The sequence below is a fragment of the Choristoneura fumiferana genome, chromosome 5 (assembly GCF_025370935.1).
Source record: "Choristoneura fumiferana chromosome 5, NRCan_CFum_1, whole genome shotgun sequence".
NCBI classification, from domain to species: domain Eukaryota; kingdom Metazoa; phylum Arthropoda; class Insecta; order Lepidoptera; family Tortricidae; genus Choristoneura; species Choristoneura fumiferana.
Window position 1 is genome coordinate 16,561,191 of NC_133476.1, and position 16,136 is coordinate 16,577,326.

The 16,136-nt window shown below is 36.9% G+C and overlaps 1 protein-coding gene across 4 annotated transcripts in view; it reads left to right on the forward strand.

Moving 5' to 3' along the window:
- Positions 1-13,708, forward strand: part of LOC141428270 (uncharacterized) — a 323,281-nt gene extending 309,573 nt beyond the window's left edge. For 2 of the 4 annotated variants that reach the window (XM_074088160.1, XM_074088163.1), the window contains 5 exons: positions 9,561-9,770; positions 10,800-10,862; positions 11,004-11,293; positions 11,576-11,736; positions 12,105-13,708. In XM_074088160.1, coding sequence (XP_073944261.1) covers positions 9,561-9,770; positions 10,800-10,862; positions 11,004-11,293; positions 11,576-11,736; positions 12,105-12,413 — 1,033 coding nt within the window. In that variant the 3' untranslated portion in view covers positions 12,414-13,708. The remainder of the gene's footprint in view (positions 1-9,560; positions 9,771-10,799; positions 10,863-11,003; positions 11,294-11,575; positions 11,737-12,104) is intronic. The other 2 variants (XM_074088161.1, XM_074088162.1) reach the window with 2 other exon arrangements.
- Positions 13,709-16,136: the final 2,428 nt, after the last annotated feature.

A 16,136-nucleotide genomic window follows, 5' to 3' on the forward strand; every position in this document is an offset into this window, starting at 1 on the left:
CGCGGAACACAACTATGCAACGGAACGGGTGAGTGTCCATTATCAACACTTTGCATAACTTGTCAAAACTTTTGCAAACTATTCAAACTATTGCTAACAAAAGAGTCAGACGAAGTTTTGTAAACATTACACCTCGCTTCACTGAGATTGTGATCATTTATTTATTAATGGCGACCAGTTCACGCTAATTTATGATTTATATTATAGCGTGCGTTCTAGGTTAATGACTCGAGTAGATACTAAAATTGGATAGGTACGTTAAGGTCGCATAACAATGCGTCGGCGTAACTTTTTTTTTAGTTCGCATTGTTTGTTAGTTGGCCGTCTGCATCACATTTGTTTCATTTCTTTTGCCACTTTTGTTTTTTGTTTGCTTTATCGAGTTGTTGTTTTCGTTAGCTTCAGTTATCACACCGAGGACTTTTTGGGTAATCTGGGCTTCCGGCTTCGCGAGGCGGCGCGTGAGAGGGAGCTGATCCAGTGCCCCGTGGTGAACTGCGACGGGACAGGCCACATTTCGGGAAACTTCGCAACGCATCGCAGGCAAGCGACCGCCGCCGAATCAGCCCGACGCGGTCTCGGCCGTACCCGTGCATGCTCGAGTCAACAGCTGACGTTACGGGCTTTAAATGCTTTAATTTACATTGATTATGACATTTGTTTTTTTCGGGTGCCCCTTATTTTGCATAACATTCATTGTCCTAATATGAATTCGCATAACAGATTTGGCATAACATAATTGTGCATAACAGCGAATTTGCATAATTATAAAGGAGCATATCACTTATTTAGCATATTAATGAATCCGCATAATTAAAATATGCATAACATTATTAACTTTAACTTTTGTTATAAAATGAATACGCATAATTTTATCAAGCGAGTGAATTAGCTTGTTCAGGGCAAAACCGATTCGGTTAGGTATAGGTTTTAGGTTTAGCTTTCGATGTTAGGTATTTTTTTATAATAGCCCATTAATAGATATTTTCCCATAGTAGTACTTCTCAGATCTAATTGAATTGAGTAAATAAAACAATAACCATTTTACTTTTAGTAATAATATTATATAATTTTTAACTTAGTGAACACTATAAATTTTTTGACAAATCAAATTTTAAATTTCTTGAACATAATCATTTCATGTTTAAGTATACTCTTTTATACCTACTTATGCAAAGTAATGTTATACTTACTATTTAAATATATGCCAACTTACCATTATGCCAATCCACATTATGCGTAGGTAATAATAATTATGCGAAATAACGCTATGCCAATTTTAATTAGGATTTTATGCGAATTAATATAGATCCGTTTTTTAGGATTCCGAAGCCAAAATGGCAAAAAGAACCGTTATAGTTTCGCCATGTCTGTCTGTCTGTCTGTCCATCCGCGGCTTTGCTCAGGGACTATCAATGCTAGAAAGCTATAATTTTGCACGGATATATAGGTAAACTATGCCGAAAAAATGGTACAATTAAAAGCTAAAAAAAATTTTTTTTAGGTTGCCTCCGGGTATGGTGGGGGTGATTTTTTTTTCTCATCCAAACCTATAGTGTGGGGTATCGTTGGATAGGTCTTTTAAAACCATTAGAGGTTTGCTAAGACGATTTTTCGATTCAGTGATGTGTTTGCAGAATATTCAACTTTAGCGCAAATATTCATTAAAATTGAACGTCCCCCCCCCCTTTTAAATCTAAACCGGTGGGTGGAAAAATTAAAAAAAAAAACATATTAATTAAGTACCTATATCAAACTTGCAAGGAAAACTATAACGGTTAAGTTTTCTTGAGAATTATTAGTAGTTTAAAAGTAAATAGTTTAAAAGTAAAATATACCTTAACTTGGAATATTCCGTACAAAATACGAAATCCTTAGAAAAATATTACTTAATTTTTTCGTAATGGCTACGGAGCCCTATTTTGGACGTGTCCGACACGCTCTTGGCCGGTTTTTTTCATGTTGGCCACATTGACTTGCGTACGTTTTTTCTAAGTTTCGCGCGTCCCCTCGGGACTTATTCAATTTTTACTGCCTATTTCTGTAGTTACGCCAGTCCGATTATTTATAGAGAGGTTAAAACGTACAATCGTTTCGTTGCACGTGTTACAAATTGTTTATATCAGTAGCTTACAATAACATTATAACATTTATAACAATGAGTCCTACAAATTATAATAATAATGAATATGATAAATATATTCTCAGTAACCACTAAGGAAACTTGAAACTAGGAGTATTGTATATTATTATCTCTGTACTACTAGTAAAAGAGGACTAACATGCTAGCTAATACATGTTCAGTAATAGGTATAACTATAAGTTACTTATTGTGTCACCGGATTTTCTAAAATTGCATGAGTTCAAAATTCAACCATGTTGGCATGGTCGTTCGTGAATATCTTTATAAAAATTTTAAATAGGTAGGTACTTACCTATAATTTTTTATTACGAAATCACTTCTAATGATTATGTATTTTAAACAAGCTATCTCGATCTGATAAGATATAAAACTAAATCATAATTCAAACAAAATTCTCGACTCCTCAAAATTAAAACGTTACATGGGATATTATATTAGGGACTTCTAAAATTTTATAACACGGTATTATAGACTTTCGAGTGATCGTGGTAGGGTTCAGTTTTATGTAAAAATGGGACAACAATAGTCTATATAAAACCGTTTCACCCTAGTCCAGTAAACTCGTGTTGTGACGTCATCTACGCGGATTTCAATAGAAATCTTTCTCAGAAGGGCTGAGAGCATAAGTAACCCCTCTGAGTGAAACTGTGGCCCTTGCCAATCTACCATTCAAAGTACACTGACCGTTTCCAACCTTACATCATGTTTTTAAGATTTGTTTTTCCTTACACCTAGGTACTGTTTCTGTACCAAGCACAGGTACTTCTTATGCAGGTATAAAAAATATATAATGGGTGAGCAAATAACGAGATGTGTCTTTGTCTTTAAATGGCTATAGGAAAAATCTGTTTTGTAATTCAAAAATTCAACGTAGCATGGATATATGCGTGTCACTCTTGTTTCTGATGTTCTGCCAATCATAAGAAGGAAATGGAATTGGATGGAGATCAGTAATTTTGCATTTTTTTGGATCTGACCTGTCAGCTTACTGTGTTTTGCATACCTATGTATGTACAATAAAAACAAGTAGGTATCTGCCACAGCGAAGCGTGCAAAAATGTCTGACCCGTCCTACCCCTACTAGCCCGGCCCTAGAAATAGAGTCGTATCAGATGTTTATGGACGATTTGCTGTTAGATATTGGTACTGGTACCTAATCTGTACACAAACTCGATTGCATCCGGATACATACCTAACACATTTCTTTCACTCCCCAGATCGCCTTAAGGAAATATTCACTTTATTATTTTCTACTCTTGTTTGTCGCAAAAGCTAAGAATGTATCAGTCAGCTCCGAAGCCCGTTGCTCCCGGGAGCAATATTCGTAGTGCAATATTATAATATTAGCTCGGTGCAGTGACAATTGCGTCCCTGAACGGTAATTTGCGCATTTCCGCATCCAGCCGAGCCAAACAACGCCAGCTAATGCCGCACTTCCCCAGTTTATACATAAAACGGACTCCTTTTGGAGACGCGGGCATTTCGAACGCGACGTTGACGACACCACGAACTAACCGCATATTCAAAATTGCAAATCTCCCGTGTAATATTTTATATTAAAATTCATGTGCATTTCACGTGGATAAGAAGAAGTAGACAAGTACCTACATGCTTTTTCTTTTAATAAATTCAAATTTTTTTTTCTATAAAATAAAATATTTTTTCTAAAAATATTTTTGGGTCTCCAAATTGACGATGACATTTATTTTTTGACAATTGTTGAGTTAAAAATTTTCAATTATTGTGATGGAAATGGAATAAGTAATAGATTTTTACTTTTTTTAATTAATCTTTCCTTTAAGTTAAATGGTTATTTTATGTGAAATCAACCAATTCTTCGTTCGCCTTTATATTTTAAAAAAATCTTCTTTTTGATCAGGTAAAAATATATTTTCACTTCACATGCTCGTAAAGTTCGTGTTTATGCTGAGTCTAGGCGACATAAAATGACTTTTATACTCTTGTGCATAAATTAAAATCTTCGTCTAAGACCAAGGTAATTCAACATTGTGGGTCAACAGCCACAAACAAAAAAGTTTCTATATATTTTTTAATAATTTTTCATTTGTATAAAACTAAAAATTAATTAAATAAATCAAAATGAATCAATAACACTAAATATTTATAGGTAATTAAATTATATTAGCCTTGCATGAAAAATAAAAGGTACCTAGCAAGTGAACAATGTTTCCACTGTTGTTATCATCTCGCAATCGAAGTGAAAAGCAGTGTAAAACTCGAGCACTAAACCCATTTTCTCCTCGACGGTATATGAACGTCTCGGGTAAAATGGCTCGTTTTATACTCGTTGTACAATCTACTATTATGTTTTAGAAGCGTTTGTTGGTATAATGACGGTTAAATTGACCAAAAAATATGAAAACAGTGAAATCATGTACTGATTTGCTGGTTTTTTTCTTTTATTTATTTTTTCCTTTCAAACTGGACATAATTTTAAACAATATTTATTGATTACTTTTTGTGAAATTAAATTCCCTTTTTTTGTCAAAATATAATCCATTATCCTTTCCTCGCAGTTAAATATTATTCTTAAATAAATATTTCTACGAACTTTGGTCTAAGAGGTAATTCTGGCATTCTTAATATAACCTTCAACGTAGTTATGAAAAGGTGTAAAGTACCTAGTACATAGAAAATCAATTTAATAGGTTTCACATGCGTCTGCCAAACTACAGGGCCATATTCGTCGTCGTCAAAGTCTAAGCGATACGGTAGCCTTGGTAAAGCGAGATATAATTTCTCCATTTATTGCCTTAAATAATACGTAGGTAAGAGTGCACAAAATTAGAATTACCTACTCGTATATCCTGCCGTGTCACGCCTATCTACCGTAACTCCAAAAACGACGATTGGAGAAAAATGCAATCAAAATTTTTGTCTATCCATATCTCATTACTTCATTAATAATAAAGTTAATGATTTGAAATTGACAAAGTTGCTTAGAAATATTAATATGAAAATGAATACTTACTTTTATCACAATACTGTAAAGTAATCTGAATAAACCCGGTTTTTTTTAATTTACACGGCCTAATTTTTCATACAAATTTCTGTAACGCGAAGTTCCGTATTGCAGTTACGTGAGTTGAGCGTGACTATGCTTTTTTTCTTGCCCGAAACTTGAGATAGGTACAGTAAATAAATGTGTTTCGAAATATTTTTGTAATCAAAAAACGTAGAAGACCAAGAACCCTCCTACTTGCACGAAAGTAATAATGGAATATCAAAATAACATATTTTTTTAATAAATAGTACTTTCTCGACCCCTTTAATCCTGTTCCGTTTTAACTAGTCATGTTATTTTATTTTACAGATATAGTATAGGCAAGCACGTTACTAATAATGAATCAAATATAAGCTAGAAAATTTAGGTCTAAGATTCATTATTAACTTATTAAGTCTCTTCTCTTTACTGAATAACATGAAAAATAATTAAAATGGATATTAAATTAACAACAGCTGATAAAATTTAACTGCACTATAAAGTTTTTGAATGTCATTTAACTGAAAAATCTTTTAGTGCGCTTAAATTCATACCCGATTGTTATCCTTATGAAGATTTCCATTTTTAGAAAACGACAACGAGTAATCAAAAGTTTTCTTTACTAATTAACTTTATAAATCACGATCTAGATCTGGATTTGTATTGATTATTAACTTAAAAGTTTCTTTTTTTTTAATAAATAACAAATAAATATTCTCGAAGTAGAATAAACTGCCTATTATAATAATAACTTGAGGGGAATATAACTTGCACTGAAATGATTTTTAATATGTAATTATCTCAGGTATTCATTAAGAGATACCGCAGTTAGGCAATACTGAAGTTCGATCCTGCGGGCGCGGGCGGGTCCTGTATGACCTATCTAACCACTGATGTATTAAACTGTATCTAACGTAATTGAATTACCGGAGATGCCCGTTACAAAATTCGAAATAAGTACGTGATTTTGGATATTGGTGTTTTCACTAGATTACGTCATAAAATAAAAATGTCTGACATGTATCCGATAGAATAGCATTAGAAAAGATGATTTAGCTGTTAAGCGTAGGTAAGTAACGTATCTCAATTTACGTTACTTAGGCGTGACACGGCAGCGTTGGCGCACCGTTACAATATCTCTTGATCAGTGTAGAATAAAGGTCTCAAGGTTGTAACTTGTAAACGTATTTTAGCGATATAGTTTTCTCTGATAGCGAAAAACAAAACTATATTTTCATAAATGCATGATAAAATGCATATAAGTACTTACCTAGACTTGCAAAACTTGACTGCCCACACAATGCTTACGTACTCAACTTGTACGTTTACCTCTCTTTTCTATAATAAGTACTTACTATATTATGTAAAATGATAATGTCATTGACATACATAAATAATGTACTTAGACTATTACGAGTATATATACAGAGTTATTTGTAATTAACTAGCATCCTTTTAACCCTAAACTCCTACCACTTAAACAAATGTTTTTTGTTTTACGCCTGTTTTAAATGGAGCCATGAAACATAACCTAACCAACAAAAAGTTGGAAAACCCCCGACTTTGTCACTTCAAAGTTTAATATCTCAAAAACGGCTGAACTGATTTTGATACAACATGTCTAAGAACCATCGCTAGAAATCCTGCTTTCAAATTAAAAAAACCGCATTAAAATCGGTCCACCCGTTTTAGAGCTACGATGCCACAGACAGACATACAAACACACACACACATATAGCGGTCAAACTTATAACACCCCTCTTTTTGCGTCAAGGGTTAAAAAAAACATTTGTTTAAGTGGTAGGAGTTTAGGGTTAAAAGAATGCTAGTGAATTACAAATAACCCTGTATTAAACTGCATGATAACAAATAAATTATATTTTAAATAAATACCTTCATGGGCGTACCCAGGGGGGGCAGGGGAGGGCCCCCCCCCGGAAATTGTATGTTCTACAATATATTATGCCCCGTTTACCTATGAAGCAGGATCCCTTGCGGGTGTTTACCATGCACACTACATATACCTTGTGTTTCATGTAGGTGTCTTTGTGTAGTTTGTATGACAAAACAAGCGCGGATGATCTGACCTAAAAAATCTGACTTCCCCCCCCCCCCGGGCCAGAAGCTGGGTGCGCCCCTGAATACCTTTTAAATTAGTTTTTGCGACGTGTCGGTAGCGTGCCAAAACAAACGGCCGAGACATGTCTGGCAAACCTTGACTCATAAAAACAACTTATTTATTATCTGAGTTGATATTATTAGACTAATCAATCCGTTTATTCTCTATTTACATAACATGGCTAGGAGCGAGGGAAATTCTATGGCCTCAGGAATAGTAAACATGAGTGAATATAATAAGCATTCCGTACAGATCGCAGTTATAAATAAAGTTGGTATAAACCGATGCGCGTTCTATCTATGAAACGTTGATGCATTAAAGTACAAGTACCTACCCTTTTTTAACACCAAATGCACGAGTGCCTGAAACTCCACTTTACAGTTATCTATGTTTATCTTTTCACAAGTCTCTTTATAATTAATAAACTCATACGATGTATCGTTAGTTACTTCTGTTTTTAGGGTTCCGTACGTAACCCTTATAGGAAAACTCACGTGTCTGTGTGTTTGTCTGTCACAGCCAAAATGCTCCGAAACAGCTGAACCAATTGAGTTGAAAATTGGTACACACATTATGTAAGTCAGTGACGCAGAGGCCACTTTTAGGGGTAAATATGAAAATTAAAAAAAAACTATTCCATGATAGGGAGGCCTAATGTCCAACAGTGGACGTACTACGACTACGGCTGATAATATGATAACAATTTCGCGAGATTCATCAAATTGAAAGGGCTTGTCTCAAATATGTTAATAGGCCAAAAATTAAAAAAAATTGTTCTATACCTAGATAAAGATTACAGGAATTCATTCCTATAAAACGTCTACGGTATTTAAAGTAACACAAAAATTCCGTAATGTCTAGCTAGACAATGACGGAACCAGCTCCACGCGAGCTTAACTCTCACTTATCCGTTTTTTTCTACGTATGAAAACGCTAATGTAGGTATGTCAATTACCAAATTAAAACTGTTGTATCAAATAACAATGTTTTTGTCAGTACGAGCATTTTATAAGACAAACAGGGGCGTTATTAATAAATAATCAACGTTAATTTCAAAACTAGGTCCATTCTAAAGTTTTTAGTTAAAAAGCATTAAGTATTATAAATTAGTAAGATTCATTTTAGAAAGAATCACACATTATCATACCTACTTAGTATAACTTTATCAGAACTAAGTATTTTCATCATAATCATGATCTTCGTTCTTTTACGTATCTCCTCATTTCTGATTCGATCCTATAGAGAAAGCCCGAGCATAGCTCTCAGAACTATTTACGAGTACCTAATTACCAATTTTTTACTGCAAAGCTCTTCTGCCGGTTTACTTCTACTATTCAGTTTTAATTTCGATTGCAGATATTAGTTTTGGCACTATCAGGAACTTATCAGAGTTGTGCAATAGGTCCTCGATGTACTAGGCAACGAAACAACTGCATCGTGATTCGTGACCCATCGTGGATTTGACGGAACAGGTCATGGTAGCATTATAGTACCTGACCAGGGAAATGATTAAGACACAGAACGTTCTACATAGTTCAAGCATGGGTCATGCATGGATCAAATAGTTTAATTGTACAAAAAGTTAAAATGTCATATCGTGGAAACATGGTGGAAATGCACCAAATTCAAAGGGATTACCTAACGTTAACAAAATACAAAGCCGTTCTGCCAGTTTACTTCTTGCTTGGTACTATTCAGTTTTAATTTCGGTTGCCAATATTAGTTTTAGTCGGCACTATCATGAACTTATCAGACAGTTGTGTAATAGGCCCTAATTGTACTAACGAAACAACTGCATCGTGACCCATTGTGGAATTGACGGAAAATTATTATGACACTGTGGGACCGTTCCACATAGTTGAACGGTGGGTCGTGGATCAAATAGTTCAATTATAACAAAAAAGGTTAACATAAATCTAATTTTGTACGTTTTGCCCACTGCATAATCTGTCCAGACTTCTAGACATTTTGAGGATGCGTATCAGCAAAAGGAAATTTTGCTCATTTTGTACTGTGGTTTTTCCTGTTAAAATATTTAAAATCAAAATATGGTGCCAATAGTTACATAACTCTATCATTTCATACTTACTGAAAATATTGTATGTGGGATAATACATTATTTTATATCGTTTCCCTTGAGTTGACTTCTTCCGGCTCGCCATTTCCAATGCCGATGTCTTTTTTCATGAGTTTTCATAAAGCCATCTTACTTATTAATATTTATCTATGTAATCTAAACACTTACCACTTACCGTAAGCTATGGCACGCTACCCCGTCACGCCATTGTAAGTAGTCTGTATATGTGCAGCCTGTCTGGGTGTCCACGCGCCGACCGATCGCAGCTTCAGCCGCACTCCCAGGAGCTGAAGTGCCCCACTCCAGGCTGCGATGGCTCTGGCCACGTCACCGGGAACTACTCCTCGCACCGGTCACTATCAGGCTGCCCCAGGGCTAACAAGCCGAAGAGCAAGCCCAGGGATGGACAGGATTCTGAACCACTTAGGTGAGTAAGAAACTGGGTTTCGATATGGGGATAGTAGGGTCTTACCCCCTTATTCATAAAACTTAACAAGCCTATGTTAACTAACAAATGCTTTGTCCCTTTCTAACAAATACAAATGTCGAAGAGACAGATAAGGACAAACGAATTTTAGCGGCATTTTAACTAAAATAGGTTTGATTGTCGTATATGAATAAGGGGGTTAGCGTTTAACAACACTGCATGGAAATATTGTAAACATAATAGATCACCGCGAATCGGGGTCTCGAACTTTGGTTAATGCAAAAGTATTACTGTATTACATTGTACGTACATTATTAATGCCTATTATTAAATAGCAAGTTTCAAAGGTTATGCAATCATACATGGTACAACTTCCTACGTATAGAAATTGTTGTATCGTATTGCTGTAGGATTACGCTTAGCGGTTTCCGTTGAGGTCTTGTGTCGTAATCCTGAAAACCGATAAATAAAAGAAGAAACCTTGGCTGTTTCTTACTGTGGCATTCGTGGCTAATGTTTGTTTAGTATTCAGCCGTTATACATGTATGTATGTACGAAACAATGAAAATGTTATTCAAATGCCACTGACAGACACCGTCAAGTATCACAATAAATTTCGCATCAAGTTCTATCTATCTCAGCTTAGGGTTTCTTAAAGTGGGTTCCACGGACCCCATAGGGGTCCGTAGTATGTGTATCAGGGGTCCGCAATAAGTCAGTCTGTAAACATATTTATTAGGAAATTGTGTAGTAAACTTGATGAGGCGCATTGTCGTTGTCGGGTGGCAAACTCAATATTATTCATACGCTGCGCGTAGGTTTTATATTTTTTATGAATATAAATGGCTTTTTTATTTCCAACAATATGTTTTGACAGGGGACCGTGGAATTGTTTAAATTGTGAAAGTGGTCCGTGACTGCAAAAAGTTTAAGAAACCCTGATCTATCTTGATTTTGTGATAATAACCCACCCGTAACGAAATTTTAATTTATTTTTTACAAAAAATTGGTTATTTGCACGCTGCTTAGATGCCCTATACCGGGCTGTGATGGATCTGGACACGCTACAGGGAAATTCTTATCGCATCGAAGGTAAGATCGATTATATGTGCGAAGTAGAAAGTAGGTATTGTAGACGTAGGTACTTATTAGCTGGTATGTACAAGTAATGAGAGAGGATGAGTTCGTTGGATGTTTAACCACCATATTCATATATATTTTTTCATTTACCAGTGCCTCAGGTTGCCCGATAGCAAATCGGAACAAGATGCGAGTGCTAGAAAGCGGCGGGACCGTGGAGCAGCATAAGGCAGCGGTGGCTGCTGCGGCATCTGCCATTAAATTCGATGGGGTGAACTGCCCAACTCCTGGGTGCGACGGTTCGGGTCATATCAATGGATCCTTCCTCACGCATCGCTCTCTCTCCGGCTGCCCTGTGGCAGGGTCAGCACCGACCACTCTACAACCAAAGAAGCCCAAGTACCCCGATGACATCACGCCATTGTATCCCAAACCATATTCAGGTATTTAATTGTTTTATTACAAAATTATCGTAACTATGGCCTATAATCTTTGCAGTCTGCATATATAGCTTCGGTCTTTTAAATAAGTCATAATAATCTATAGACTGGTTATAAACGCGAAGAGATCTGATTTTTATTTATTTTATAATCTTATCACCCTGTCAAACCGAGTATAATAATACAAATGATACTTAGCGTACCTATATTATACCATTACCTCTACCGACGAGTACTTACTTGTTTTAAAAACTCTTTATTCAAATTTTACTTGTTGGTTTTCAGGAATGGAGATGAATATGCAGACGGGGAACGGTGAGGACTTGATGACCCTGGAACAAGAGATCACGGAGCTGCAACGAGAGAATGCGCGGGTGGAGTCGCAAATGATGCGCCTGAAGTCTGACATCAACGCTATGGAAACTCATCTCAGCCACGGTGAACGGGTAAGTAATCGTTCCACCCAACCATTAACTTAGCATGTTGCTTTTCTCAAGTTCAACCCCATAGTATCGATTAAAAATATGATTTTCTCTGGTAACGTAGATGGTAGTGTCATGGCTCCAAAACAACCAACTTTGAGTGCTACTAACGTCACATTTGTGAGTACCATCAAATTACTTTCTGAATTAACAGCCAGGCCAGGCCATTCTCAGACCCGAACCGCCCCACAAAAGACTGGCACGGCATGCCGATTTTCTTTTGTGGCATTTGCGCTAATGAAGCTACAAAAGAGAATTAGCATGTAGTATCAGCCAAGCTGTCAGAAGTTTATCGATTGAAACGATTGAAATTATTTGTTTATTATTTGCAGGAAAGCCAGTTGATATCGCAGAGGAATAACAACCTTACGGATTACTACGAGAGTCTCCGCAATAACGTGATTACGCTGCTAGGGCACGTGAAGCTGCCGGGCGGCGACTCTGCGCCGGCCACAGCGGCCGGGGGTCCGCCGCCGCCCGCTCCCGGCGAGAAACCGGCTCACGACAACTTCGACTCCTACCTCACAAAGCTGCAGACGCTCTGCTCCCCCGATGGCTACTGCCCCGACGAAAACCGCCCCATTTACGAAACGGTCAAAAATGCGCTTCAGGACTTCACAGTGCTCCCGACGCCCATTTAAGGTTCACAGAGCGCCGCCGACTCGGAGCGCCATTGAGCTCGCGGCGGAGCTTATCCGACTGACCTGACTTAGTGCAATTGATTGTGTTTGTGATCGAGACGGTGAAAGCTACACGCCAAAGATCGTTTATCGACAGTGTTCGAATATTGAAATCGTTAGTAGTAAGTGATTGACGATTAGTGGCCGGAAGAACTGTGTGCAGTGCCGCCCGCGCTAGGCTATGGACAGCATGTGTTCCGTTTAGGTAACGATTACGATGTCTGTTCGTTTTGTAAAACGTTGTATACGATGTCTGACTTCTTGGTGACGCGACTTCATCACTCGAAGATTTGTTCGACTCTAACTTAATGATAAGATGGACTTAAGCATAGGCTTACCTACATACATAAATGAATTTTAACCACCGTTACTCGTATTAATGCGTAAATAAATGTAATTGTTAGGGAAGAAATTTATACTATTGTATGTAAGCGATTTTAGCCCCACGGACAAAATTCTGGAACTGTAAATATTGTAACTTTCACAGAGAACAATTCGTCTATGGAATTACAGGCTGCCGTCAGAGCGGCTTAGTAAAATTATAAATAAGACGACTCAGATTTTTATCATAAAGTAGTAGAGGATAAGGACAACTGTTAAATATTTGTCTAAGTTCTTATACTGGGATGTGCCAAATGCTTCGCTCGCCGGACTCCCGCCGCGTCGGCTCGGTACGACAAACACATGAACGAAATTAATTAATTCCTTCAAGGACCTTCTAGTCAGTTTTGTAAATAACATTGTGAATATGTAGTTGTTACGTCGCATGGGCGTTTTTATTTACATTAGGAAGTAAGATCTCATTAGATCGGGTAAGTTAATTCAGTCATTAATTGATAATTTTAGGACTAAAAAAACTTTCTTTGTTAGCCAATGTTCACTTCTGTGATTCTGTTACGTGTTACGTATTTGTTATCGACCCTACGGAATGTGATAGCTTAAACGACTCAAGTTAGTTCATTTGCCTGTATGTTAAGTTAATGTGCTGAACGTGAACGTGTGTGCAATTATTGTTTTGAATCGTAAGTAGGTGAAATATCTGGTAAAGATTTTGTTTATGATGCGGATTATTGTTTCTTGTTCTTTATTTAATGCAATCACATTGAAACACTAAAATCGATACTACCTACTTATATTCGCATTTAAATACTAAAACCTATTACTATGTTACTACTCTGATTGTCATATACGTTTCTGTAATATATTGAGTATGTGTTGTTAAAGAGAATAAAAATAATAAATACCTACCAAGATTATCGCAACAATTTTAATTTATTATTTTCCTGTAAACTTCCCGTTTCAATTTGCTCCGTTTTTCCCAAGTTAAAATTTAGCACTGAGGGCCTATTTCACGACTCATTGATATAATTTATATGACAGATACATGTGTGATGCCATCTCTGTTTATTTGGTCTAAACAAACAGAGGGCCTACTCCGAAATTCGAAAATCGAAGTCGGTATCGTACCGTCCCTCTCACTCTCGTATTAAATAGTATAAGCGTTTGAGAGACGGAACGACACGAACTTCGAATTTCGGAGTAACCCCGCATATACGTCAACATAGGATATCTGTCACATTACATTTATTAATGAGTGGTGATACAGGCTCCGAATCTAACCTTTTGAACGCCACAGTCGGCAAAACACGACAGCTGAAAATGGTGCCATAGGCTCCACGTCGGCATTTCATGGCGCCTATGGCCTGATTTTCAGTCTTTTTTTTTGTCGCATGTAGCCGACTGTGGCGTTCAAAAGGAATAGGTATCTGCCTGCATAATAGCTGATGGAAACGTGTGTGCTATGGCACAGAATAAGTAATAGTACAGGGAGTAGGTACAAATAGTATGGGAGGGTTCCGTAGTCTAAATGCAGTTAGAACAAAAGAGTAAATAAGATTAAGAAATGTATTATCGAATCGACAATAGTACTTATATATCCCGATTTATGTGCTCGTTGGGCCCTAAAGACCGCGAGGTGACAGTGGCCTAGGTCTGCCCCCCACTGTTCTACACGTTATTGTCGATTCGATAATACATTTCTTAATCTTATTGGGGCCTCACGCTTCAAAAGGTTTGTTTTTCTTTTTTAACCCTCTTCGCAAATAGAAGGTTTAAGTACAATTTTAACGTCAATGTCTGTCTATCTGTCTGTGGCATAGTCCTCAAACGGATGAACCGATTTCGAAGCGGTTATTTCTACGTGAAAGCTACTTTCCTTGCGGTGGTTCTTAGCTATGTTTCACTAAAATCGGTACAGCCGTTTCTGAGTTATTGAACTTCAAAATGACAATGACGACGCTTTCTGAACTTTTCCAAGTTCGTTAGATTATTATAAACATTCGTCATCTTATATCCGGCGCGCGTGCGCCATTAAAGGGCCTCGCAAAATAGAGTAAGTAAGTACATTTCATACTTCATACAATTCATACAGTTCTATTTCATACAGTTCTCACAGACTTGCTATTTCAAATATCTGTGTTTGTTCTATATTTTATTGGTAGTTTTATACCTACTTCGCCCATAGGCTGTGTGTGGGCCACAGCCACAGCGCACATAAACGGGTGCCCCTTATTTCGCATAAGATTAATTGCCCTAATATGAATTCGCATAGCAGATTTGGCATAAAATAACTGTGCATAACAGCGAACTTGCATAATTATAAAGAAGCATAACACCTTGTTTAGCATAATAATTAATTTGCATAATTGAAATATGCATAACATTATTAACTATATCTTAAACTGTTATAAAATGAATACGCATAATTTTATCAAGCGAGTTGAAGCGAGTGAATTAGCTTGTTCAGGGTTGGTTCAGGACAAAACTGACTCGTTTAGGTTAGGTTAGCTTCGCTCCCGCCTTAGCCTTCGATGTTAGGTATTTTTAATAGCCTAATAATCTGGGGACACTGTAGTGCCCCCGCCAAGTCGAGCGCGAAGCAAACACTGCCGTACCATCCTTTACTGGAACCATTTCACCGCATTTTCAGACCCTTATTTGAGAACCTCTGTATAAGACCAGAACGCAGAAATTTTCGTCATCCAGTAAGCTATAATCACATACTTAAAATCCAAAATTTCAAGTCTTTTGGTCATTTAGTTCCGAAGTTAAGCGAAAGCAAAGTTTCGCATTTATGACACTCACTCACTCATGATTATCAAAATAGAACTAGTACTTCCCATAAAGCCGTGGTGGCCTAGTGGGGAAGCCGTGGTGGCCTAGTGGTTTGAGGAAGCCGTGGTTGCCTAGTGGTTTGACCTATCACCTCTCAAGCAGAGGGTAGTGGGTTCAAACCCCGGCTCGCACCTCTGAGTTTTTCGAAATTCATGTGTGGAATTACATTTGAAATTTACCACGAGCTTTGCGGTGAAGGAAAACATTGTGAGCCCAGCAGTGGGACGGATATAGGCTGGGATGGAATCGACGAGTCATCTTTATATTTAATTAATTCTAGTTTACATCACGCTAGAGTAGGTACAAAATAAAAAAAAAATTAAAATAAGATTTCCTTTGCGTTGTGTCGTACTTTATAGTTTAGGCATAAATCTGAAGTGCTGCAAGCTGCAAACTTTCCATCAAAACTCAGCGTTTTTCTGTTTTTTCCTTCACTTTACTTTTATTTTTTACGAATGGTAGCATTCATACAAAATTCATGGCAATACACGTTGCGAAACGTCAAAACTT